At 37.1% G+C, this 26,586-nt stretch overlaps 2 protein-coding genes across 3 annotated transcripts; one reads left to right on the top strand and one right to left on the bottom strand.

Annotated features, from left to right (window-relative positions):
• Positions 1–643: 643 nt before the first annotated feature.
• On the bottom strand, positions 644–13,035 carry mettl13 (methyltransferase 13, eEF1A lysine and N-terminal methyltransferase). 2 transcript variants are annotated; one of them, XM_048208585.1, is made up of 8 exons: positions 12,700–13,035; positions 9,273–10,014; positions 6,853–7,052; positions 6,572–6,761; positions 6,291–6,467; positions 3,721–3,933; positions 2,810–2,941; positions 644–1,760 (listed from the first exon to the last, which is right to left on the bottom strand). In XM_048208585.1, exons 1-8 carry the CDS (start codon positions 12,850–12,852, stop codon positions 1,468–1,470), a joined length of 2,100 nt encoding a protein of 699 aa, XP_048064542.1. In that variant the 5' UTR covers positions 12,853–13,035; the 3' UTR covers positions 644–1,467. The 2 variants fall into 2 exon arrangements, with proteins under 2 accessions (XP_048064542.1, XP_048064541.1); XM_048208584.1 differs by having other exon boundaries at positions 6,566–6,761; positions 12,700–13,034.
• Positions 13,036–13,125: 90 nt separating this feature from the next.
• itpa (inosine triphosphatase (nucleoside triphosphate pyrophosphatase)) lies at positions 13,126–16,556 on the top strand. Its single transcript, XM_048208586.1, has 8 exons — positions 13,126–13,276; positions 13,932–13,989; positions 14,073–14,137; positions 14,221–14,294; positions 14,396–14,427; positions 14,510–14,622; positions 15,861–15,937; positions 16,278–16,556. The coding sequence occupies exons 1-8, from the start codon at positions 13,214–13,216 to the stop codon at positions 16,405–16,407; spliced, it is 612 nt and encodes a 203-aa protein (XP_048064543.1). The 5' UTR covers positions 13,126–13,213; the 3' UTR covers positions 16,408–16,556.
• The last annotated feature ends 10,030 nt before the right edge of the window (positions 16,557–26,586 follow it).

Here is a 26,586-nt window from a genome sequence, read left to right as displayed (position 1 = left end):
TGCGACCCTGCCCCTTTTCCTTTCACAATCTTAAATCATCTGTAAATTCATAATATTTACAAAAGCAAAACTCAGTTGTGACCGCTTAATCTTAAGAGTCTATTCCGTTAAAGTCAAAACTTAAATAAATAAAAACAAAAATTAACACGTGACTACTCTATTTGAATTGCGGGGGGAAACATACAATTATTATAACATTACATAAATATAAAAACAATTTTTTAGAAATTGTCAGTTAAGATGTATGGAGTATGGAGCAGCAGAAATGAAGATATGGAGCACCAGAATTTCACAACAAACATAAGTGGTATAAATACAGCTGATTAGAGCTGTGTATAGAGCTTTACATACCGTAAAGCATTTATAATTTAGTTTGTATGGCCTTCCACCCCTTGATAGGTCAGTGAGTGAATGCCACTGTAGGGTGCATCCACTCTCATTTCAGTACAGTAGACTCATCCAGTAAAAATAACACTGCACAGCCATTATAGGGTTGCCAGATAGTTTGTTTCTAGTGAACACTAGTGAATTTCTCTTTACAGCAGTATTCATTCATATTTTTATGAATTACATTATATTATATGAGCATAACTGATATGTTATTATAAGGCAATCTCATGAGAAAAAACAAAACAAAAACATATTTAACGTCAATGGATTTATGATTATTTTTATTATTTCTCTTTCAGGACCATTACAATTCTTCTTCGCTGAAAGTGAAGACAGCAAACAGACTTTGACCCAAAAGCATTTTGTGTGTGTGTGTGGGTTTGATGTTTGTCTTTCTGTTTAGATATAGATCATCAATGATAATAGTTCATATAGTTTTGATATACAAATTACACTTTTAAACATTTGAAATATAGTAGTCAACATTTGAAGTGGATCGAAACCCTTCATCAACCTTCTTCTTAGGACAACTTTTTTGATCCACTTCAAATGTTGACTACTGTAGTATTTTGGTGTATTTGCTTTCAAAGGGCTGGAAGAAAAAAGAAAAAAAAAAAACAAGAAAAAAAATGTAGGGCAGGACTTGATTTTGTCCGTGGGGAATTGATGGGCTTGTTGGATGATTGTGGTTTGGTATGGCTGTTATGTCATGTGAGTGGCAGGTTGTCCCGCCCTCACGCCAGAAAACACGTCATCAGAGAAAGGATGTCGATGCAAGAAGTTATTTTGATTAAAGATTATGAGAACACATGAATTCAAAAAAAAAAATGATGTGCAGAGAGAAATCATTTATAATAAATACTGCAAAAAATCCATGGTGACTTTATGATGATCTCATCCTAAGTAAACATTTTGTGTTGTTGTTGTTGTTGTTGTTGTTTTTCAATAATCTGCAATACGGACCAGACTATATGCCAACATGAGAATGGGACCAGAATAATTTCTTAACCTTGAAAATGATGAAATTGACCATTTATTTTATTATTTTTAATTTCTCTCCACACCTTTCCTCAATCTTTAGATGACTTTCAGGTCATTCAGCATTGCAGTAATGTCTATTTGAGGTACACATGGTGCAGTCTGGGTGTTTGCACGTAGTGTCTTCTGTAGGTCTTTTGCCGTCTGCTGTAATGTTTGTGGAACGGCGTGAGGTTTGTGTCCCTCTCCTTCACTTCTGCAACACAGTAGCACCTCGTTGACTTCACCCTCGATTCCACGAGAGAACACACACGGGAACACGGCTTGAACACGCTCAAGAACGGACTTCCTGAGAGCCGAGTCACGACACACTAGGTTCAACATAAACACTCCTGTGGGAGGGGAAAAGTAAGATTGATCATGGAAAATGACCACTTATTATGACACAAATGTATATTTTACAACTATCTCAACTTTTCAAAACTTGTTTTAAGGGGTTAGTTCACCCAAAAATGAAAAATTATCCCATGATTTACTCACCCTCAAGCCATCCTAGGTGTATATGACTATCTTCTTTCAGGTATATAAAAAAATATAGTTTATAATGGTAGTGAATGGCTCTCATTATTTTGTAAGAAAAATATCCATATTTAAAACGTTATAAACTATAATAACTAGCTCCCGGCAAATGGCCATACACATCGAGTTATAGTGAAAGAGTGACCTCTGGCCCGACGTATGACATAGGAGTAGGTGAGAGTAGATGCCTCTCGCTATCATCTACTCTTGCATTGAAAACCTCTAACATTTCTATTTTAAAAAAATCTCATTTTTTTTTGTTTTGCTCTATCCTCTGCACTTCGGCGTTCGTCAATAAGTCATACGTCGGATCAGAGGTCACTCTTCTGCCATAACTCATTGCCAGAAGCTAGTTATTATAGTTTTTTATAAGTTTTTAATATGGATATTTGGTAACACTTTAGTATAGGGAACACATATAAACTATTAACTACAACTTTTCCCTCAATAAACTCCTAATTTACTGCTTATTAACAGTTAGTAAGGTAGTTGTTAAGTTTAGGTATTGGGTAGGACTAAGAATGTAGAATGTCATGCAGAATAAGGCATTAATATGTGCTTAATAAGTAATAATAAACAGTAATTATTCTAGTAATATGCATGCTAATAAGCAACTAGTTAAAAGACCCTAAAATAAAGTGTTACCGTATATGGATACTGGATGGATGCACTTTTTGGCGCTTCAAAATCATGAGCGCCATTCACTCCCATTATAAAGCTTGGAAGAGCCAGGATATTTTTTAATATAACTCTGATTGTGTTTGTCTGAGAGAAGATAGTCATATGCACCTAGGATGGCTTGAGAGTGAGTAAATCATGGGATAATTTTCATTTTGGGGTAAACTATCCTTTAAGTGCTTACCTCGAGGGGTTAATAAGCTGTAAACTTTCTTCAGAAGTGATGTTTCTACAAAGGCAGGAGGAGGGCAGCTCATGCCCAGGGTGGTGTCTTTGCTGTCAACGTCAAACATGATGACATCAAAAGAATGTCCCCCTATAAAAAATGCAGACAATTTTAATATATTTTAAAAGGGAACAGGTTTGTCTGCTGAAACGCAGATAAAACACACGAATCCACCTCCATCTCTTCTCCATAAAATAGATGACCAATCGACTGACACATAAAGAAGCATATACAGGAGTTCATTTAGAATTCATTAAATTAAACATTTTATACATTAGATTAGACATTTTTATTCACTAAAATATTAAAATCCAAAACTGGATGTCAGAATTCAAGATTCCCAAACACCTGAATATATGACAAAGCCCTGGAAAAAAATAAATGAATAAAATCTTAAAACACCATGAACTATTTTACAATAAATATACATTTTATAGTTATGCCAATCTCTAAAACATCACTAACACTTTACAATAAGGTTTTATGTTAACATTATTTAATGCATGAACACTGTTCATGTTCAAAATGTTCATGATCATTTTAGTTCACAATGCAACTAATGTTAACACTTAAAACTTAAAATTGTATTAGTAAATGCTGAGATTAACTAATATTAATAAATGCTGTTGAAATATTATTCATTGACAGTTAATGAATACTAACAAATGCTAACAAATGAAATTTTATTGTAAAGTTACCAAAATATTTTATCAGGTAGAAATTGTGAGTACAAAATATTCTTGTTTTTAATCCTTATTCAGTCACCAAAAACTGGAAAAGTCGTCATGGGGCCTTTGAATATTGTTGTGGACAACAGGGGGCCTTTGAGTGAAAAAGGTTTAGAATTAGGAGTCTAGATGTTCTCTCACCCTGACTCTCCAGTGTTTTGATGTGCTCCAGTCCGTCTCCCAGTATAACATTCAGCCTCTTGTCGGTCTGAAATCCAAACCAGGTCTGAGCCACTTCCAGCACTGCTGGGTCCAGTTCAACCACTTCCACACGTGCACAAGCCACAAAGTCATGAAGAAACTGGGGCAGACCCCCGCCACCTAGTCCCACCAGCAACACGGACACTGGGTGATCTGTTGGAGAACATGACAGATTAATAAGAACAGATTTTTTTGTGAATTATGCATATCGTTGAGGGGGATTGACATTCAGCACCATAATAGCGGTTCATGTGATTCATGAGCTTTATTTCAGTGTTCTGAATTCATACGAGAGCTTTGTGTGAGGAACAGACCAAAATTTACTAGTTATCACTTACCAAAACTCACATCTATCTGACGTTCAATTTATGGGAAAACAGCATTGGTTCTCACATACGTACTGTAGTAACCAAACATGCTGTGCCATTCTGTGAATTCTTGATATAGGCTAGACCTGAGGTTCCCAAACCTGTCCTGGAGGACCCCCAGCACTGCACAATTTGAATGACTCTCTCATCTAACACACCTGATTCAACTCATCAGCTCATTAGTAGAGACTGCAAGACCTGAAGTAGGATAAGGGCAACATACAAAATGTGCAGTGCTGGGGTCCTTTCACCTTATCGGTGAACAGTGACATTTTCAGTCTTTTCCTCTAAACGTACAATATAACACACTTGTCTTGTGGAGTACTTTTATTTTAAAAATAATGATTATTTTATTTATTTTTGGTGTTTTGTTGTTTTTGATAGCCCCTGGTCACCATGAACCATCATTCATTGACAAAAGCTGCATAACAATTCTTCCAAACTTTCTACTGTGCTCAATAAAAAAAGTTAAAACTCTTAAAGAAATTAATAATTTTAACTTAATTAATTAATATTATAATAATAAGCAGCACAACTGTTTTTAACATTGATTATAATAAGTGCAGTTTCTTGAGAAGCAAATCAGCATATCAGAATGATTTCTAAAGGATCATGTGACACTGAGGACTGGAGTAATGATGCTGAAAATTCAGCTTTGATCACAGGAATAAATTACATTTTAAAATATATTCAAATAGAAAACAGTTATTTTCAATTGTAATAATATTTCACAATATTACTGTTTTTACAGTATTTTTGATCAAATACATGCAGCCTTGGTTAGACTTCTTTCAAAAACATTGAAAATTCTTATTGACCACAAACTTTTGAATGGTAGAGTCTACTTCAGGACTTATATTGTTGTCTGTATAATTAGCCAGGATATAACAAAATATTTTAAAGGGGACGTATTATCCCCCTTTTTACGATGTAATAAGTCTCTGATGTCCTCAGAGTGTGTATTTGATGTTTTAGCTCAAAATACCCACAGATCATGTATTATAGCATGGTAAAATTGCCACTTTTTGGGTGTGAGCAAAAACGCACCATTTTTGTGTGTGTCCCTTTAAATGCAAATGAGCTGTTGCTCCTGGCCCCCTTTCCAGAAGAGGGTTTCAAGAACTCATTTTTCAGCATACCGGCAACAACAAAACAGGACAATCTTACGCACCAAAAATGTCAGAAAGGGCATTCATGTGCAGTTTTTAACTAGAAAACTCGTTTGCAATAGGGCTGGGACAATATATCGAATCTTGATTCGTGATACAAAGAATCTGGAGCGATTCTGATATTTTCCGATGTATCGCGATTCTCTCTCGAATCAATTCTGAGCTTCTTTTAAACAGCAGATGGCACTAAAATACGTGCTTTAGAAACACTCGTACACTGCCTGCTTCCAGTTCCTTTACACACACCACTTAAACCTAAAATAATCATTCAGAAAGTTCGAAAAGGTTCAAGCGAATTACAAATCTCGCATCATAAAAGCATTCTGAGCTGAGGTGCAAGTATATTTAACCACTTAGCTGAACGCAGAAGTGCTCTCCAGCAGTATTCTTCATGAGCGTTTAAATCGATGTATCATCCCAGCCCTAGTTTACAACAATTAGGGCAGCATCAGTTCTGGATATGAAGTCTGAGCAAAAGGCGTTGGTATTGACGCATCTTTCAGAATCAACCTTTGTGAAAATCCAGAGTTGAACAGACCCTTGTTTGTGAAGCAGTCCAAAACGTACAAGACTTTTAATTTTTGAAGGAAATGTCCCAAAGAAAGTAATTTAACCACGATGTCCTCAGTGACTCAGATGGTGGGAGACTATAGAGACTCTAATGTTCATTGGTACATCCCAAAACACAACACTTGTAATGCCTCTTTGGTGCAGACATGTATCTGCTACAGTGACGATACAGAAATGGCGGACTCTGTGCTTCTCACTCAGGGCTGTGTCTATTCTAATTGGGCAGATTGTCATCGTTTGTGGGCGGGGCTTCTCCCTATGATGACGTTCAAACAATATATAAAAGTGAATTTTGCAAAAATGAATAGTTCCCCTTTAACATTAAAAAACATAAACAATACAAACCCTTCCACATGTAAATGCTTCAAACTTTTTCTAAGCTCTTTAATGTTAGCACACTTACCTTTATTACTGATTGCATCTGATCCAAGCATTGCTAAACCTGCAACCATGACTTCATGATGTGTACAGCAGAGAAAACCCCTGTCCACGCTGCGATCTTTAGCTTCCATTGAAGCAGGGGCTTCAGAAACAGACGGTTTGGCCTTTTTCTTGTTCTTCTTTTTATGAGTTGAAGAAGCTGGCAAAAGAGACAAAACACTGATATAAGTCTTTTGCTTTTCTGTAAACATTGCAGAATTCAAACACAGCTGTATTCAGCATCCAGGTATTCTGTACCTGCACCTGTTGAGGCGGACCGGAGTCTGCTCTCTGACTGTACCAGCTGGGAATTGTTCATAAAGATCAGCCTGCGATAGAGGTGGCCATCCTCTCCTCTCACATCCTCCACAGAGTACTCTCCAGTCAAAGCACTGAGCCCTCGTCCAATGACCTCCCTCCACCCCAGATCTCCTCCCACAGACAGGAACGGCACCTTTACCAGAGGAAGTGTGAAAGAGAAAGTGCATGAATGAGGAATGAAGACAAGATAAAAAGCAATACAGTTGCATGTTATTCTCGTGCACCTGCTGATTGGCTGGCATTCCAGGAGGAGCGAGTTCCATCACCATTGGAGATAGCTCTGATTGGACCGCTTGCATGTCCTCATACTCCTGATCTCGATGCATTGCCACAATGACCAGGCGTCTGAATTTTGCACTGGACGCTAGCTGAGTCCGACCTTCAGCTGAGCCATACAACCAATCAGACTCACGGCCCTGAGGAACTAAAAATAAAAAATGTAATTAAAAAAAAATAATTTATATACTCCAATATGTTATTGAACGGCCATGGTAGGAAAGTATTTTTCCCATGGGGATTTTAAAAAAAGTTTTCATTTAAGAATTAAAAGCCATGAACCAACCAGCTACAAGGTGAATCACAACAATACAAACTTTGATTCTTTGATTTGAAGCAAAAAAGTATTTGAAAATTGGACAAAAGTACACAAGATTGTGTACTCAACAAATTTAATGAGGGAAAGAAGCACAAAAAGTAAAATCTCAGTACAATCTCATAAAGCACTGCAAATGTCAATCAAATTAAAAATTACAGAGGAATCTAAAACTATTGATTTAAAGATATTGATTGAACAGACAATTAAACAATATATTTTACATTTATTGCAAAATATGCATACAAATATTTAAAGGGGACATATTATGCAAAATTCAAAAAAACTCAAAAGTCTTATAGAACAAGCTATTTTTTTTGTATAATGTGATGTCACATTGTACAGGCCCCGCCCATGACTGCTGACGGACTCTGCCGTATTAGCATAGTTTCCACCCTGAGCGAGTTGTACACTGTCCACCATTGTCTCGATGCCAAAGCAGCTGTAGCGACAAGAATGTCTGGTATGTCTTGAGGTGTTTTGTTGTTGGATGTGAACATTACAGTCTTCATTTACTCCTGGCATCTAAGTCGCTGAAGACGCAGTGGATTCATTTAATTTTTGAAGGGAATGCGCAACATATCTAATATACACATGCGATTTCTGTCCCTGCTGTTTATGTTCACAGACAAAACCTTTTTTGTTTTTGACATAACATTGTGTGCATTTGACAGTTTAAACACAATGTAGCCCCGTTTCCACCGCAGGAACTTTCCCCAGGAACTAGGGATTTTGGGGTGGTACTCAGTGTGTTTCAACCTAGGAACCAGGGTCTAAATAAAGTTCCGGGTAAAAATTACCCCCTAAGAAAGTCCCTGCTCACGAGGTAGTACTTTTTCAAAGTTCAGGAACTTTCGGGGGTGGGACTTGGGCACTGAACATGCTGATTGGTTGACTCAAGGAGCATTTTATTTCATCCACCATATTTAAAAGTTTGTTGTGGTGCGTGCAATAAGAGTTTTTTGCTATTCGAATCAACAATGGAGTTTAAAAAATATGACTGATGGACCAGCAACGAGGTTCAGGCTTTATTAAGGAGAACAAAATACAGTGGGAACTGGAAAGTCGGACACAGTCCTATGTCACCGGACTAATCTTCACGGTACTTTAGACCGCAATAGAAATGCAGACAGCAACAAGCATGGGGGGGGAAAGTTCCTGGGACAAATTGTTCCAGGTAATTTTGGTGAAAACGAGACTTAAAACGTGAAAGAGAAGTTAGTTTAATACTCACGGGACGTGCCGTCTGACAGCCAGCTTTCTGGGCGTGTGCTTCAGATAACGATAAATTACAAGTTTAAACTGATATAGCTTTAAAACGTTTTTGATCACTTCCATGATGAAGAAGTCTGCAATGACTGTGAGTGTGATTGTGATATAGATGATAATCAAAACCATCCAGATCTTGTCTTGTTAGAATTTAGCAGAGTATCCGATGCATGTAGGAGCTGTTGAAGGAAGTGCTTTCCTGGAAAGCGGGGTGGGGAGCAGCAGCTCATTTGCATTTAAAGATACATGCACGAAAACTGCATTTTTGCATGCACTCAAAAATGGGCATTTACAACATGATATAATAATGATCTGTGGGGTATTTTGAGCTGACACATTTTGGGGTCCCCTGAGACTTAAATTACATCTTGAAAAAAAAGGGCATAATAGGTCCCCTTTAAGAAATTTGATAGGGAAACTGACTATGTCCTTCACAGTGCTTAATAAGAGTGAGCAGGCACAAGAGTTTTTTGATGTGATTTGCTTGTTTTGATTCTCTGATTCATGGAGATTTCCTTGCAGAACCATGGGCAATGTAGTTTGTCCACTATAAACTCTGCTGTTAAACACAATTGTAGCTCACAGTAGGTCTGTCTTTAACAGTTTAAGTTTTCATCAAACCAGTTCTAATTAAAAAAAACAATTCAAATAATATTAATATGGGATTTTTACTTCCAGAACTCAACTGTTGCACGCTGTAAAACAAGTAGTTACACTTGGCCTATGACAGTGATCATCATCACAATAAAAAGGCAAAAAAAAAAAAAAGAATCAAATGCTCACCAATAAAGATGGCAAAGTAGTTACTCCGTGGCAGCTTGGCAGAAGGCAGACTGTCCTGTACTGTCAGAGTGTATCGCGGCCGGCCAGTGGCTGCATGGCACAGTGTGAGGGACGGTGTGCTGCTAGCATCTGTTCCACCTCTGAGCTTATGCAGCATTAGATTGTAGGCCTGCCTCTCCTTCACAGCAGACAACAGCTCCGGTACTGATACGAGTCTAACCGGAGCGCCATCCTCTCCCTGACAGAGCTCAAGCACTGAAAACGGAGGCGCTTGGCGGAATTTGGTGCAGACCAGAACAAAAACAGGAAGGGCGAAAGAGGAATCAGACACTTCGTTCTGCTGTCCACTTAGACAGTGAATTCGTACAGCCCAGCCCTGGGCGAAATGTTCCACGGCCAGCTTTATGACATGCTCCTGGGCTAATGTCACGCACACATATCGGCCCCCAACACTCAAAACTCTGCCAACTTCTGCAAGCATCCTGCCTGCAAGAGCACCGTCCTCTTCTGAAGCCATGGCATCAAGCGTGCCCTTATCCAGGGCCGCCTGAAAGCTCCCGCTCTCAAAGCCTGTCTGGGTGGCATCCACCTGCTGGAAGGTCAGGTCAGGACGGCGCTCTGCGTTCCGCTGGTTCATGTGAGACACCACCGTCTCGCTGATGTCAATGTTGGTTAGCTGATGGTAGCCAACATCATAGAGCTGTTCGCTCAGTTCAGAGTTCCCACAGCCCACCACCAACACCTGCAGAACAACAGTTACAATTCTACTTAGAAGTTTACATAACACTTGTACAACCTACAAGATGTTGTTGATTATTATTACAGAGTAAAATCAACTCTGCTCAGAGTACATATGGTCCCTCTCTAAATAGTGTTAATGTAACACTAAAGCAGAGTTAAAGTTAATGAGATAATTAAGCAATTAATAAGGCTGTGACTGAAGTTTTGAGTTTCTCTTTTCTTCAGTGATTCTGCTTGTTAACAGCAGGTGTTCATCACTAATGCACAATCATCACTTAATTAATCGCTTAATTATCTCATTAACTTTAACTCTGCTTTGGTGTTATTTTAACACTATTTAGAGAGGGGCCATATGTACTCTGAGCAGAGTTGATTTAACTCTGAAGATTTTACTGTGTATTATTTCATAAAGTGGGATCATAAAAACTGCACTGCTTTTTTATTTAGGTAAAAAGTTCAGTCATTATTTACCAAACATATTGATATCTGTGACACAGCTTTTCTTAGCATGTTTGAAAGTGTGAAAGAAGTAGAGAATCATTCTTTAGAGCCAGACCTTTACAATGAATCAGTTATTCCAGTTTTAACTGACTTAAAGGGTTAGTTCACACAAAAATTTAATTTCTGTCATTAATTACTCACCCTCATGTCATTCCAAACCCGTATGACCTTTGTTTATGTTCAGAACACAAATTAATAATTTCTTCTCTTCAATGTCATTCTCCTACCCTGTTCCTATAGTAAACACAGTGCGGCGCTTCCGAGTTCAACGTCAGTACGGCGGCTCATTATTGGCCGGCTCCTGCGTCAGCATCACACGCATGTGTTGTGGTGCTCATGTGAACAGCGTCGGCCAATAACGAGCCGGCATTCTGAAGTAGAACATGGAAGTGCTACACTGTGTTTACTACGTGAACAGGGTAGGAGAATGACGAGAAGAAATGATTGAATAAAGTAGTTATTTTTGTTTTCTTTTTGCGCACAAAAAGTATTCTCGTCACTTCATAACATTAAGGTTGAACCACTGTAGTCACGTTGACTATTTTAACAATGTCTTTAGTACCTTTCTGGGCCTTGAAATTGGTTATGACATTGCTGTCTTTAGGGAGATCAGAAACCTCTCGGTTTTAATCAAAAATATACACTGCCCTCCAAAAGTTTGGAAACACCCTAGAAAAGTGGGGTTTTGGACAATACTGGCATGAATCCTTTTTAATTTGTGATAATTTTGCACCGATAACGGACAACACAAACTACGAAAACATATTTAATTATATAAACAGTTTATACATAGAAAAAATTTTAATTTTCAATTCATCAAAATATCCACCATTAGCAGCTATCTGACCTAAACTGGGTTCTAATTGGTTCATTGTATTCTAAACTTAATTGGCAAGCAATTGTTGAAGCTATTAAAGGGATAGTTCACCCAAAAATGAAAATTCTGTTTTCATTTATTCACCCTCTGTATTACAGTTATATCATCTACTGTTTGTGTTTCTCATTATTAATGGCATGCAAAACTTTAATGGTATTAATGGTTCTTCCAAACCTGTATACATTTTTTTTTGTTCTGTTGAACACCAAGGAAGATATTTTAAAGAATGTCAGAAACTGAACAGTTTTGGGGCAACATTGACTTCCATAGTAATTTTTTTTCCTACTATGGAAGTCAATGGTGCCCCAAAGCGGCCTGGTTACAAACTTTTACAGACATTTTTTAGGGTTTGGAACAACCTGAGGGTGAGTAAATTATGACAGAATTTCATTTTTGGGTGAACTATCCCTTTAAGGTGTGCCAACCCAAAAATCTTTTACAAACCTGGGCCAAGTTTAAACTAGTAACCAGGCATCACAGCTGGCAAAGGGGCATATCTGACTTTGACATATATTGCCATTATTATGTAATCAAAATGAAAATTAATATTGCTGGTCTTCTATGATAATGTCAAGTTACTTTAATGTATTTGCACTAAAAATGATAAGGATTTATGCTGTTATCATCCAAAAACCACACTTTGCCACTTTGCCCCGAAGATGAACGAAGGTTTGGGGGTTTGGAACAATATGAGGGTGAGTAATTAATGACAGAAATTTCATTTTTTAATGAACTAACCCTTTAAACTTTGGTCTGTACATCACATAAAGCTATCATGAAACTTTTAAGAACCACTTTTATAATACTTTTATAGCACTTTTACATAATTTGTAAGCTTGAAGCCTGCTTACCAAATGTTTTCTGTTTCTATGTTTATTATTTTAAAGCCTGTTATAGCTTATAATCATTCTAATATGCTGATTTGCTGCTCTGGAATCATTTCTTATTATGATTTATGTTAAAAACAGTCATGCTGCTTAATATGTTTGTGGAAACAGTGATACATTTTTTTTTTTTTTTTCAGGATTCTTTGATGAACATAAAGTTCAAAAGAACAGCATTTATTTGAATAGATATCACGTTAAATAGATACTAAATCTTTTGTAATATCACTGAGACTTTTGATCACATTAATGCATCCTTACTGAGCAAAAGTATTAATTTCTTTTAAAAGGTTACATATCTTACTGACCCCAAATTACCATTTGAACGGTATTATATTGTATATTTCATATGACATCAAATGAGTTTGAGTTTGTCTTTGTCAACTTGACACGAGAGCATAAGAGTTATTGAAATCATAGTTACCTTATCACGAGGTTTAATGTATTTATGCAGCACACCGCAGAGCGAGTTGTAGTCTCCGTACCACTCGAAAGCCTTTTCTCCTCTCTTGCGGAAAAAGCGCTCCCAGTAGTCCGCTGAACTGAACTCCTCAGCGGTGCGAGGCAATAAGCTCATGCTTATGGATCGGTTCCTCAAACCCCCGCTCAATTAAGCTCTTTTCAGATTTAACTGATGAATTATAACTTTTTGCAGGCTGATAAACTTTACTAAGATATTTAATGGGTAAATAATACTGATGAAAGTATTTCTATACTGCAGTCGTTGACATGTGATGACTCTCTCTCACATGTTTTCCACTTTCCACCCGGAGTGATTTTACAGAAGGACGATATAGAGCAAGCAGCGATTGGTCAGTGTGCGATGGGGCGTGTCTAGAGTGTGGCGTAGGCGTTCACTGATTGGTGGAAGTTGACAGAGGTCCAATATTTTTACCATTCCGACAGTGAGTTGCTGTATGGCGGAAAAAGGCTGAAGCATGGCAGTACCTACCGGCAGAGCTCTGGTATTCGTTACCGGGAACGCGAAAAAATTGGAAGAGGTGAGAGTGTGGCTTGTTTTAAAATAGTGAGCCAGCCACAAACTATCTAATATAAGTACAATGTAAAACAGAATGTGAATAAGTGTCTTGCAGTGCATGAATGTCTCTCCTCACATGCAACGAAGCACTGCAAGATATGTTATGGCAGCTTCAATAGTGAAATGCTATCCAGTCCTGTTAAAAAAAACCGCATTGTTAGTTAGTTTATTTTATTGTTTATATGATTTTTTTTTAGATTCAAGTTAACCAACTCCACACATTCGAGCTATTCGCACAAATAGGCTACAAAAATCGGCCTGGAATGTTTAAAAATAAGTTTTTATTTCTTGTTTATTGGTTTAAATCATGGTCAACATTATAGCAAGTCATTAAAGCATTAATAAATGCTTTATTTTATTATCATTTTCAGGGAGATTAGCAAAAATGAAGATTAAAAATCATCTTGAAAATTTCTAGAAATAAACAGTAAAATAAATGTCATCATTATGTAGAAATATACCAAAATGGGTCAAAATTCAGCCTAAATTACATTGTTACTCAGTAGGGGTTAGTATTAAAACCGAAAAACTGCATCAAACACGGTATAATATCATGTTTTTGTAATTAAAATGATTTTACCTATTGAATCTACTGTAATAGTTCCCTGTTCAAACAGGTAGTTCAGATCCTTGGTGACAAATTTCCCTACAAACTGATCTCTAAGAAGATTGACTGTAAGTATTTGTTATTATTCTAATGCTTTATTGACTTATCAAGCATGCTGTTGCTGTATTTATAATGCGATTGTGGCTTACAGTGCCTGAATATCAGGGAGAACCAGATGAGATTTCTATCCAGAAGTGTCAAGAAGCAGCAAGGCAGGTTTGTAAATTTTACACTTTTGTCACTGGCTTTCACTGGTTCGATGCCTCGGCTCACACATGATTTTTGTGTTTTCTGTGAAGGTGGATGGGCCAGTGCTGGTGGAGGACACCTGTCTGTGCTTCAGGGCACTAGGAGGACTACCTGGACCTTATATGTGAGTCTGCCTCTAGTTCCTTTATATGCTGTAAATATAAAATGGTATATATGGTGTAGGTCTGTTGCACAGTACAGTAAATATTTTTCTTCTCTTGACAGAAAGTGGTTCTTGGATAAACTGAAGCCTGAAGGTAAGACAATTTGACAATGATTTGGGCTACATCTATTGAATTTATGTAATTTATTAAGCTGTTTCCTTTTATATGTTTGCAGGATTGTACAAACTGCTGGCAGGTTTTGAAGATAAATCAGCCTGGGCTCTGTGTACGTTTGCTTTCTGTGCTGGAAAAGAGGAGCCAGTTCAGCTGTTCAGAGGAATAACCGAGGTGAGCATGTTTATATACTGGTTTTACATTGAGGTTTGGTGCAAGTTTAAAGGGTTAGTTCACCCAAAAATGAAAATAATGTCATTTATTACTTACCCTCATGCCGTTCCACACCCGTAAGACCTTCGTTCATCTTCTGAACACAAATTAAGATATTTTTGTTGAAATCCGATGTCTCAGTGAGGCCTTCATAGCCAGCAATGACATTTCCTCTCTCAAGATCCATTAATGTACTAAAAACATATTTAAATCAGTTCATGTGAGTACAATGGTTCAATAATAATATTATAAATATTTGTAATATATCATAAATATATGAATATTTTTGGTGCGCCAAAACAAAATAACGACTTATTTAGTGATGGCCGATTTCAAAACACTGCTTCAGGAAGCTTTGTAATGTTATGAATCTTTTGTGATTCGGATCGCGTGTCAAACCGCTGAAATCACGTGACTTTGGCACTCCGAACCGCTGATTGAGGGTGAGTAATAAATTACGTTATTTTCATTTTTGAGTGAACTAACCCTTTAAGGCTCTTGTTTTCCTCTCTCTTTTCCACATCATTTTCTGTCTCCAATATCACTATCAGTAAATAAACCAAATCCATTGACAGATGAGCACCATAAGCACCACAGTTTTATAATGTACTCTACCATCCGAAATTTGGGGGTCGGCAAGAGGTTTTAACCCTCTGGTACTGTTCGTGCATCGGTCAAAAATGACAGAATTTTTTTTTTTGTATTTCAATGAAATGATTGTACTATATTTTCATTCGATAATGTTTTTTATTTAATATTTTATTTTTTTATTTTATGCTTCTAAATTATATTTATGCAGTAGTTATAATCCATTTATTCACTTCAGCATGGACCTGAAAATGAAATTTCCAACTTAAACTGTCATCAATCTTGAATGATTTGAAGCATTTTGGAGCCTTTAAAAGACGACACTTGGCAGATTATTGCTGAAGTGAAAAAAGTTTCAAAAAGTGAAATTTTACATTTATTGTAATGAAAAATGCAATTTTTCAATTCTTATGTGAAATATATATTTGAATATATATGCCCTTTCGAATCATGCCCATGATTTGTGTGTGTGTGTGTGTGTCTGTGTGTTTACACAGCAAGTGACAAAAAAAATACTGACTCCGAACTTTTGAAAGGTAGTGTGTATGAATGCGTTATGCTGTGTTAACCCAATAATTCATCCATCAGATATTTCTAATAATATTTTTCAGGGCCGTATTGTTGAGCCCAGGGGTCCAAGGGATTTTGGATGGGATCCTTGTTTCCAGCCTGATGGTTATGAAAAAACGTGAGGATAATTTGAGTTTTAAATGGTGTTTTTCAGGTTCACCACTAGATGACAGTATTGTTCAGATTAAATCCAATGTGTTTTGATTAACAATATGTATAAATATTAATAATAGTTTTTCCTACAGTTCATGTGATCGCAGTGCAAGAATGCAAAAATTGCTGTATTCATCTTTAAAGAATGAAACATTAACTTAAATCAGTGATAAGGAAACATAAGGCTAAATTTATGGCAACAATAGCTCAAATCGAATGCTGTTAAATTTTCAGATTAAATTATTAGAACCACTAAAACCTTCTTTTGTTTTTCTCTTTCCTCTGTTTTGTGTTTCTGTGGGCAGTTATGCTGAGCTCCCTAAAGAAGTGAAGAACAGCATCTCCCATCGGTACCGCGCCCTGGCAGCCTTGTCGGAACACTTCTCCCAGCTTAACGATGCACCGGAGACCAAGCGCACAAAACACCAAGACTGAGTTCTGTTCTCTCTCCAAGCAGAATCAGCCAATCAGAGCTCAGTTTGGCTCTGGCTCAAACGAATGCACTGATGTGCTGGTCTTAAACGGTTTAAAATGTACTCCATCCTCTTCGTATTTTAAATAAATGCTTTGTTTATAAAAAAAAATCACAGTATACTGTTATCTTTCATTCCAGTATTAATTTGAATTAGTAATAAATCTAGATGGATTTTAATGAAGTAACCATTAGCTATAGTAATTAATAAGTTAGGGCTGTGAAGCGATTCATTTTATTATCTAATTCATTACACAATGTGGCGATTAATTACTGTAATAATCATACATCAAATTTGGCTGGGCAATTACATTCAAAAGACAATTTAAAGCGAGAAAATTAGAAAAATTTCAAATAGACATTACAAAAAGTGGCTTTAGAAAGAAAATATATTTGATTCAACATAATTTGTTACACAAACTTTTTAGCTTACAGCGGCCATTAGAGTGAGGCATACCTTTAATTTTTAATTAATATGGAAATATGATTTTTTTTTAATGAAATGATACTCTAAATAAGAAACTGAAACTTCCATTAGGTGGCGATAAATGTCTAAATGAGGAAGTCATTGAGTCATTCATTCATTCGATTCGTTCAAACGGCTGATTCATTCAGGAATGAAGTAAATGGCTCTCTTTATGAATGGGCCGTTAAATCATTGGTACAACCGATTCATTCAAAATGCGAATTCACTCAGAAACCCTGGTGTGTTGATCGGAGATGCATAACAGTTCTGCTATGGCTTTATAGGTAACAAAAACATACAATGTTGTGTCTAAAATATAACACAATATTAACTTCTTATTTGTTGAACTGTTGTATAAAATCGGTATCAGCCCTTGTTACTCGTGTGATATTGCTCAGCTATACCATATAAATGTGAGACAAAAACACATAACGTTACAGGGCATTTTGGCCCAATATCTTGAACCGACTAGTGAGGACATTTTACTGGTCTTTACCTGTTAAAATAATATATAAATATATAAATCAGCCAGAACATGTTTTTATTTAAATAGTGTTTTGCACATATTTTTGTGATGGGTTGGTTTAGGAGGTAAGACTTGGGTTAGGTGATACAAGATATCATTAACCTGATATAAAATCAATGGAAGTCTATGCAATGTCTCTAATAATATAGTGAAGCAAACGTGTGTGTGTGTGTGTGTGTGTGTGTGTGTGTGCGCATGTGTGTATGAGGACAGAGCAGATCTGAGGATAGAGACGTGGGGAATTCAGAGTCATAAATCTTCGGGATGTTCCTGTGACACCTCCTGTTTGTTCATCTGCCCTCTGCGCAGGGGGGATGTAACTCTGTATTACAGTTATATCATCTACTGTTTGTGTTTCTCATTATTAATGGCTCGCAGGCAGTGTTTTCACTGCTGTTTCTTGCATTGTCTCTCTCATTTATTCACTCACTCACTCGCTCACTCACTTTCTCTTCCTGTCCCTCTTTCCCTCGTGACAAAGAAGCCTTTATTGGTAACACGTGTATATGGATGCATTTGATTCACAAAGCAGTATTGCCTCCTAATACTCTTAAAGAAGATTCAAGAACATTTAATTTGGGGAAAAAAGTATTCTCAACCAGGCCCTCACAACCTCCCACAATGCACAGTGTTATTTAAATTATTTAATTATGTAATAATTAATAAATTCTACATTTCATTTGTGAATCCTGAAAAAAAAAAAATGTGTCATGTGACATTGAAGACTGGAGTAATGATGCTGAAAATTCAGCTTTATCATCACAGGAATACAGGAAAATGTATTAAAATAGAACACAGTTATTTAAAATTGTAATAATATTTCACAATATTAGTATTTCTTTTATTTTTTATCAAATAAATGCAGACTTGGTGAGCACAAGAGACTTCTTTTAAAAACATATTTACAGATTTTAAATGGTTGCATGTGTTCATTATGCTTTTTACTCACAACCGTAACTCACTGCTATGCTTGTACAATACCATAAATGTTTATATAAGAATAGGAGCAATAAACTGCTTCTGAACGTCTCCAAGATGGCCAGTAGTTCTAGGTCTCTTGATTTTTTTGATGGGCTCAATATCTCTAATATGAACCTAATGTTAGATTCATCAGACACAGAAATATAATCACTAAGCTTTAAAAAAAAAAAAAAAAAAACATTTAAAGGGCTATAAAGCAAACATTTTAAAGTTAGTATCCTTGACTATAATTATATATATATTATATGTCTGCTAGCCTCAAATTTCAAACTGAAAAATAGTTGGGTTTTACAACTATTCCATTTACAGTGGATTTGCTTGCTGGATGCACTCAAATTAGTTTGGAGCATTGCGAAGGGAAAGAATTTTTAAAAGCACCTCAGGTTTGAATTCCTGGTTGCACGGGATGATTGGGATGCAAACAACTGCTGAGAGAATGCGACAGAGCACCGAGTCAAATGGCTAGGGAAAACATCTCCGGTATTCAGGAGCTCTTGCAAACTGTCTATGTCCCAACCACATCAAAACATGGGCCGCGTGTCCCAGCGCCTGCTGGGCTTTCGGGTGCGTGCCCATAAAGATCAAGGAGTGGCATCCATGGAAAACAAAGAAAGACGGCGAGAAACAGGCACCTTGATGACCCTCAATTATACACAACAACATTCCTCAACTCTTAATCGTGTGGAAATGCTTTTGTCTGATGCTTTTCGAGTTCACAATGTGTAAACATGTTGTCGGATGTCTGTCTAGAGGGGGATACAAGACAGAAACATCCTGTAAACATTAATAATTGTCAGACAACCAAAACTATGGGCTGTCTGGCGATCTGTATAATAAATTTTCTAAATGCCTTGTGGGTATTTTTAAAAAATGATGTGATGTAATTTTGTGTTTGAGTGTGTGTGTAACTGCATCAATACTCCAGTCTTCAGTGTCACATGATCCTTCAGAAATCATTCTAATATGCTGATTTGCTGCTCAAGAAACATTTACTATTTTCACTGTTGAAAACTGTTGTGCTGCTTTATATTTTTGTGGAATAAAAATACAATAATAATATTCATCTCGATTCGTGGATTGATTCTGAGATTTTATGAATGCACAGCGGTTCTCTCTCGAATCGATTCTGAACTTAGTTTTTATCAGCAGAAGGTCCTCTAGGCTAGCTTTTAACTGAACACTCAAATGCTCACGAAGAAGAGCGCTCGTGCATTCGGCCGAGTCTGAGAGAATGTACTTGCACCTCAGAATGCTTTTATGATGCAAAATTAAAGTAAATAGCCTGCTGCAAACCCCCTTGTAATTCACTTCAACCTTTTCGAGCTTTATGAATGATTATTTTATAGAAGGTTCAAGTGGTTAGTGTAAGAAACTGGAAGCAAGCAGAGTACATCTGTTTCTAAAGCATGCAGTGCCACAGTAGTACAAATGAAAGTGCTATATAAATGCCTCATTCATTCATTCATCTGCTGTTAAAAACAACTCAAAATTGATCCAGAATAATTTCTCGATTCACGATGCATTGATTTATTGTCGCAGCCCTACTTTTTTAATCAGGATATTTTGATGAATAGAAAGTTCGTAAGAACAGCATTTATTTGAAATACACATTTTAGGAACATTATAAACGTCTTTGCTGACAATTTCTATCAATTAAATTAAATGAATAAAGATATTAAAAGTATAAAAGTACTGAACCCAAACTTTTGAACAATATTGTATATATGTATAAATATAAATAAACAAATTAAATGTCAATTCAATTAAACATAGAGACTATAGAGTCTCATACAGTGGGTACGGAAAGTATTCAGACCCCCTAAATTTTTCACTCTTTGTTATATTGCAGCCATTTGCTAAAATCATTTAAGTTCATTTTTTTCCCTCATTAATGTACACACAGCACCCCATATTGACAGAAAAACACAGAATTGTTGACATTTTTGCAGATTTATTAAAAAAGAAAAACTGAAATATCACATGGTCCTAAGTATTCAGACCCTTTGTTCAGTATTTAGTAGAAGCACCCTTTTGATCTAATACAGCCATGAGTCTTTTTGGGAAAGATGCAACAAGTTTTTCACACCTGGATTTGGGGATCCTCTGCCATTCCTCCTTGCAGATCCTCTCCAGTTCTGTCAGGTTGGATGGTAAACGTTGGTGGACAGCCATTTAAGTCAGGGCTCTGGCTGGGCCATTCAAGAACAGTCACAGAGTCATTGTGAAGCCACTCCTTCGTTAATTTAGCTGTGTGCTTAGGGTCATTGTCTTGTTGGAAGGTAAACCTTCGGCCCAGTCTGAGGTCCTGAGCACTCTGGAGAAGGTTTTCGTCCAGGATATCCCTGTACTTGGCCGCATTCATCTTTCCCTCAATAGCAACCAGTCGTCCTGTTCCTGCAGCTGAAAAACACCCCCACAGCATGATGCTGCCACCACCATGCTTCACTATTGGGACTGTATTGGACAGGTGATGAGCAGTGCCTGGTTTTCTCCACACATACCGCTTAGAATTAAGGCCAAAAAATTCTATCTTGGTCTCATCAGACCAGAGAATTTTATTTCTCACCATCTTGGAGTCCTTCAGGTGTTTTTTAGCAAAAACACCTGAAGGTGTTTTTGTGTCTTGCACTGAGAAGAGGCTTCCGTCGGGCCACTCTGCCATAAAGCCCCGACTGGTGGAGGGCTGCAGTGATGGTTGACTTTCTACAACTTTCTCCCATCTCCCGACTGCATCTCTGGAGCTCAGCCACAGTGATCTTTGGGTTCTTCTTTACCTCTCTCACCAAGGCTCTTCTCCCCCGATTGCTCAGTTTGGCCGGACGGCCAGCTCTAGGAAGCATTCTGGTCGTCCCAAATGTCTTCCATTTAAGGATTATGGAGGCCACTGTGCTCTTAGGAACCTTAAGTGCAGCAGAAATTTTTTTTGTAACCTTGGCCAGATCTGTGCCTTGCCACAATTCTGTCTCTGAGTTCTTCAGGCAGTTCCTTTGACCTCATGATTCTCATTTGCTCTGACATGCACTGTGAGCTGTAAGGTCTTATATAGACAGGTGTGTGGCTTTCCTAATCAAGTCCAATCATTATAATCAAACACAGCTGGACTCAAATGAAGGTGTAGAACCATCTCAAGGATGATCAGAAGAAATGGACAGCACCTGAGTTAAATATATGAGTGTCACAGCAAAGGGTCTGAATACTTAGGACCATGTGATATTTCAGTTTTTCTTTTTTAATAAATCTGCAAAAATGTCAACAATTCTGTGTTTTTCTGTCAATATGAGGTGCTGTGCGTACATTAATGAGGAAAAAAAATGAACTTAAATGATTTATGATTTTAGCAAATGGCTGCAATATAACAATGAGTGAAAAATTTAAGGGGTCTGAATACTTTCCGTACCCACTGTATGTTCTAATGGACCTGTAAGTTCACATGTGAGAAAGTGATCATTAATGGTACGGCCATAAAGTGTCCTATAAAGTGCAGGAATCCAGTTTAAAAGGTCATAATCGACAGCAGCATCTTGACCCATCAGGAGGCCTCCACAAACATCTGGTGCTTTCCTCCTTATCTTCAGCAGGACTTTTTTTGTGGTGTAGCACTTTACGGATCTGGTGGAATAATTGTACGCACAGTTCCTGTTTAGGGAAAACGTGTTTATTGCCTTGTTGACTAGACAGCAGCAGGTGATCTAAGGGTTTCACAAACATTGTTTAGGTCTGTTTGAAGGATGAGGTGAAAAAATAGGCTTTTGCCAGCTAGTGTTAACATCTGACAAAACAAAGATTCATTGGAAAGCTCTGTTTTTCATATCATTTTGCCTTATTCAGTGGGGTCCAAAATGAGGCATCAATTTTTTTAAAATTCATGTGCTCTCGTAATCTTTAATCAAAACTTCCCATCCCTCTTGCTCTGACATCTCTTCTCCAATTAATGTGTTTATTTGCCCAAGGGAGGGACAACCTGTCACTCACATGAGATCACAGCAATAGCAAACCACAACCATCCAATCAATTCCCGATGGACAAAATCAAGTCCTGCCCTACATTTTTTATTGTTCGAAAAATTTCATTAGTATCACAAAAGGCAAGAAAGAAGTTTTCGTGGGAAAAAATTGCATATATACCTCACTCGCCCATGCACGTCTCGTGACTCATCATATCCATAAATACAGAAAAGCTGACACATGTATGGTGTGGGAGTGGCATAGTTTATTTGTCACGCAGAGCCGAAGCACCACCATAACAATGTTCTTCCACAAAATGCCAAAGGTTACAGCGTGTACTTTAATGAAAAAGGATGATGTAATAAATACTGAAATGCAGCTTCCTTTTTAAATTAAAATTTGGACTAAAATTATTATGCTGAGTACATAATGTGTAATCTAAAGTATTTAAAAAAAAAAAAAAAGCAAAATATAAGTATTTTGACTTTAAACCCCCAAGGTATGTTTTCAACCCATGATGATGAAGATGGCTTTGAAAGAGACTGTCCTCCTCCAAAAAACGACCCTATAGGTCGTTTTTTCAAGTACCTTATTATGACCTATATTTACGTTTTAAAGTCATGCGCCCTCTAGCTGGCGTAAAATAATGACGTGTTACGTCTGTCGTCATGAAATGACGTATGGCCGTCGTTACCAATCAAAATGCGTGTTCATTTAAATGCAATGTGTGGACTTTTTACATGTTCCCTTACCCACCATTTGTCCTATTTCCATTTAGCAAATTTTTATTTTATTTTTTTAATTAACGACCACACCTACCCCAACCCTAAACCTACCCTTAGTGATTTATAATGCATATACACTTTATGAGCACATGCGTTCCCTGGGATCGAACCCACAATTGCATGATCACATGATTGCTTATTGTTGTATATTGCAATGCTCTGCCAATTGAGCTACGCGAAACCCATAACATGTCGCAGATAAAAGGGAACAATGCATTAAAATGAAAGTGTCCTGTTGTCGATAGGGGCGCAACTTTAGTAAATGCTCCTATGGGTCGTATTTCAGGGAAGTGACAAACGACCTAAATGGGCATATTGGTTGGAGGACATGTTGTCTTGAAAACATGTAGGCCTAATACTGAGTAAAACGGCAGCATCCTGTGTGCACACCATTCGGAAGTAAATTTGACCTCTGGTGATCTCTAAACTTCAGGACAAATGGCAGGTGTGACCTGTGTCATGGTGTTTGAAGTCTTCATGACAGTAGGTAAACACTTAACTGGGAAAGATTAATGCTTCCTGCTCCATCACGTGCAGCAGCAAAGCAATGACTAATGTATCCAGAGACATGGATGTTTGATTGAAGTCTGGTTTGCAGTCAAGGTCAGTTTAAGATTGATCAACTGCACCTGTAGCGGAGGAAACTGCAAACGGAGAGAGAAAAAAAGCAGGGCACATTTTGACCTTCTCACCCTCAGGGCTTCATGTCATGAAAACCATCTTGGGAAAAGATTTCAGGTTCTGTGTGGCTCGATCACATCCCATTACCTTGGACATTCTTCAAAAAGCTTACGCTGTATGTCCTACACCTTCCCTATTCTACTTATGGAACGAACACGGCGCCAGTTCCGTTTTTTTTCTGTAAGTAGAATAGGGAAGGCTTAGGACTTTTTGAAGAATACAAAAGTGTGGTTTTGGCGGAAGCATGTGTAAGGCAATCATTTGTGTTTATAAAGCATATACAGTTGTATTTTTTCGAAAATGACCGATCCTTTCTCTAGATAAGACCATTATTCCTCGTCTGGTATCATTTAAAGCCCTTTGAAGCTGCACTGAAACTGTAATTTTGACCTTCAACCATTTGGAGGCCATTGAAGTCCACTATAAGGAGAAAAATCCTGTAATGTTTTCATCAAAAACCTTAATTTCTTTTCGACTGAAGAAAGAAAGACATGAACATCTTGAATGGCATGGGGGTGAGTAAATTATCAGGAAAATTTAATTTGAAGGTGGACTAATCCTTTAACCCGCCTGTAAATTACACGGTAAGGAATAATGTGCAGGAAACCAGTCATTATCAGCAAACAAACACTGAATGATCAAGGTCTCCATGTGAATTTCATTTATTATGAGAAGAAAAGAAAGACATAAAACTATCACTCATAGGAAATAGGTTGCCTGGAAAAACAGTCAGTTATAAAATGTAGCTGTCACCAAACATAAATATTTATTTGCAGAACGACCAGATTCAAGTACTCAAAAGAACTGCATTATAAAGGCATAATGAATATATGATATAAAGGGGCAGTAAGTGGTTTCTGAGAAACACTATTGATATTTGAAATCAACCCAAACAAGCACACCCCTCCCTTCATTGCGCCGCCCCCCAAAATGCATGAACAGGAAATGCAAGAGTGGATGTCTCTTTATTATAGCTGAAGCAAAGCAAAATAATGCTTTGTTAAAAATAAAGCAAAGATGACGAAAGAACGACAAGGAAGAACAAAAAGTGATCATACAGTACACAAGAGTATACACAAGGAAGAGTTGGTTGTCAGTCGCATTCCAGACAAACAGTGACACTCAAAACTGTCCTGTTACTATACCTAACATTATAACAACAGCATATCTTGGTTTTGTGACACAACAAAACCAATGTTACTCACGTATGGAGGAGAAACAATGCAACCTCTGCGTCTGTTTTCAGGCCTTTCATGGCCATATACAACCTCTGCTGCTGATTGGCTACAAGTTTGTTGTAGTGCTCAGTCCGTGTTCCTCAAAAATCACTTAAATGTTGGCTTAATGCCCATGGTGATTTTTTCAAGTCTCATGCATACTGGTTTTCATGTCAGTATGTGCTGTAGGCTCCATTTTGCACATTAGAAAGTGTGATGTGCATTCTTATCTGAGTATCATTGACATACTATTATATTTCATATTTTTGTTCATATTTTGAATTAGATTTTATTTTTTATATTTCCTTAATTTTAGTCAGTTTTAATAAGATTGTTGTGTGTTCTTGTAATTTTTTTTTTTTTTTTTTTTAATATGTCTATATATTCAGAGCTCTGACTTCTACCCCCTGACTGATGCAGATTCATTTCAGCATTAATAGTGTTGACATAGAAAAGTGTAATTCTGAGGACGTGAACAGCTCCGGACAGAATTTGAGGACGTGAACAGCGTCTGGATAGAACGTCACGGGTTGCCATCTCGTAATTTCGGTTACGATGATGTGAATGCAGCATAAGCTTGTTGTTTTGGATCAGGAGAAAATGTAAAAGTTGGTTTGTTTGTGGTGCTCGGTGACTGTCTGTCTACAACTCTGCATTTTTTATTTTTTTAAGAGTGTGTGGTGGTATGGAAATACATATGCTGACAGGCATTGGATGATTTTTTTTGGCTGGACAAACATTTTTTGGTCCTAAAACTTCCACAAAAGATATATGTACATTTTGTTTTATATTTATACCACTTCTATTATTGATGGCTATCAGGATGTGAAAAGAGTTTCAACCAGTATAGCAAAAAGTGTTTAAAAAACAATTTGCTTACCCTATTGTTAAACTAAACAAAAACGAGAAATTTCTAGAGTTTTATATATATATATATACACATATATTTTATTTTATTTCAATTAATGTTTATTTCAAGTAATGACATGTTTTTATGGACAGAAAGAAGACCTGCTCAAGTGAATGTGGGATTCATCTGTTAAAGGTTTTTCCGCTCATCCTTCAGCCTTGCATCCCTCGCTCCTGTCGTTTATAATCCTGTAACCAAGTCAGGATTCCCGCTGATCACCATCCCATCAACCAAGCTGCCACCTTTCCATATACTGCCCTCATGAAATGTTCAATGGTCCATCTAGAGACCTCAACTAAATCCTCTGTAACTGAATCACTCCTGTTCTTTCTCTTCTAGTTTTCAGGACGTCTGCTTGTCTCATCATGATGACTGGGAAGTTTATTTTAGCCATTTTCAACATGCACCAAACCCTGGACTCTGACTGAGTGTATAAACATTAGGATCAACAGGCAGATAAATATTTCCTTTTAGTGGCATTTGAAGTCAAAGGTCATAAATTTGTTTCTTCATAAATTTTGAAATATATTTCTTTGGTTTAATGTTCTGTGAATTGCTGATATATATGGTTGTAAAAATGTTCCCTCCATTGTATGAAGAGATGTTGGAGGTTAAACTGGACAAACAGAAAG

This window comes from Megalobrama amblycephala, linkage group LG11 (genome assembly GCF_018812025.1).
Source record: "Megalobrama amblycephala isolate DHTTF-2021 linkage group LG11, ASM1881202v1, whole genome shotgun sequence".
NCBI classification, from domain to species: domain Eukaryota; kingdom Metazoa; phylum Chordata; class Actinopteri; order Cypriniformes; family Xenocyprididae; genus Megalobrama; species Megalobrama amblycephala.
Note: the sequence above shows the minus strand (reverse complement) of the source record. Positions and strands in the feature narration are given on the sequence as shown.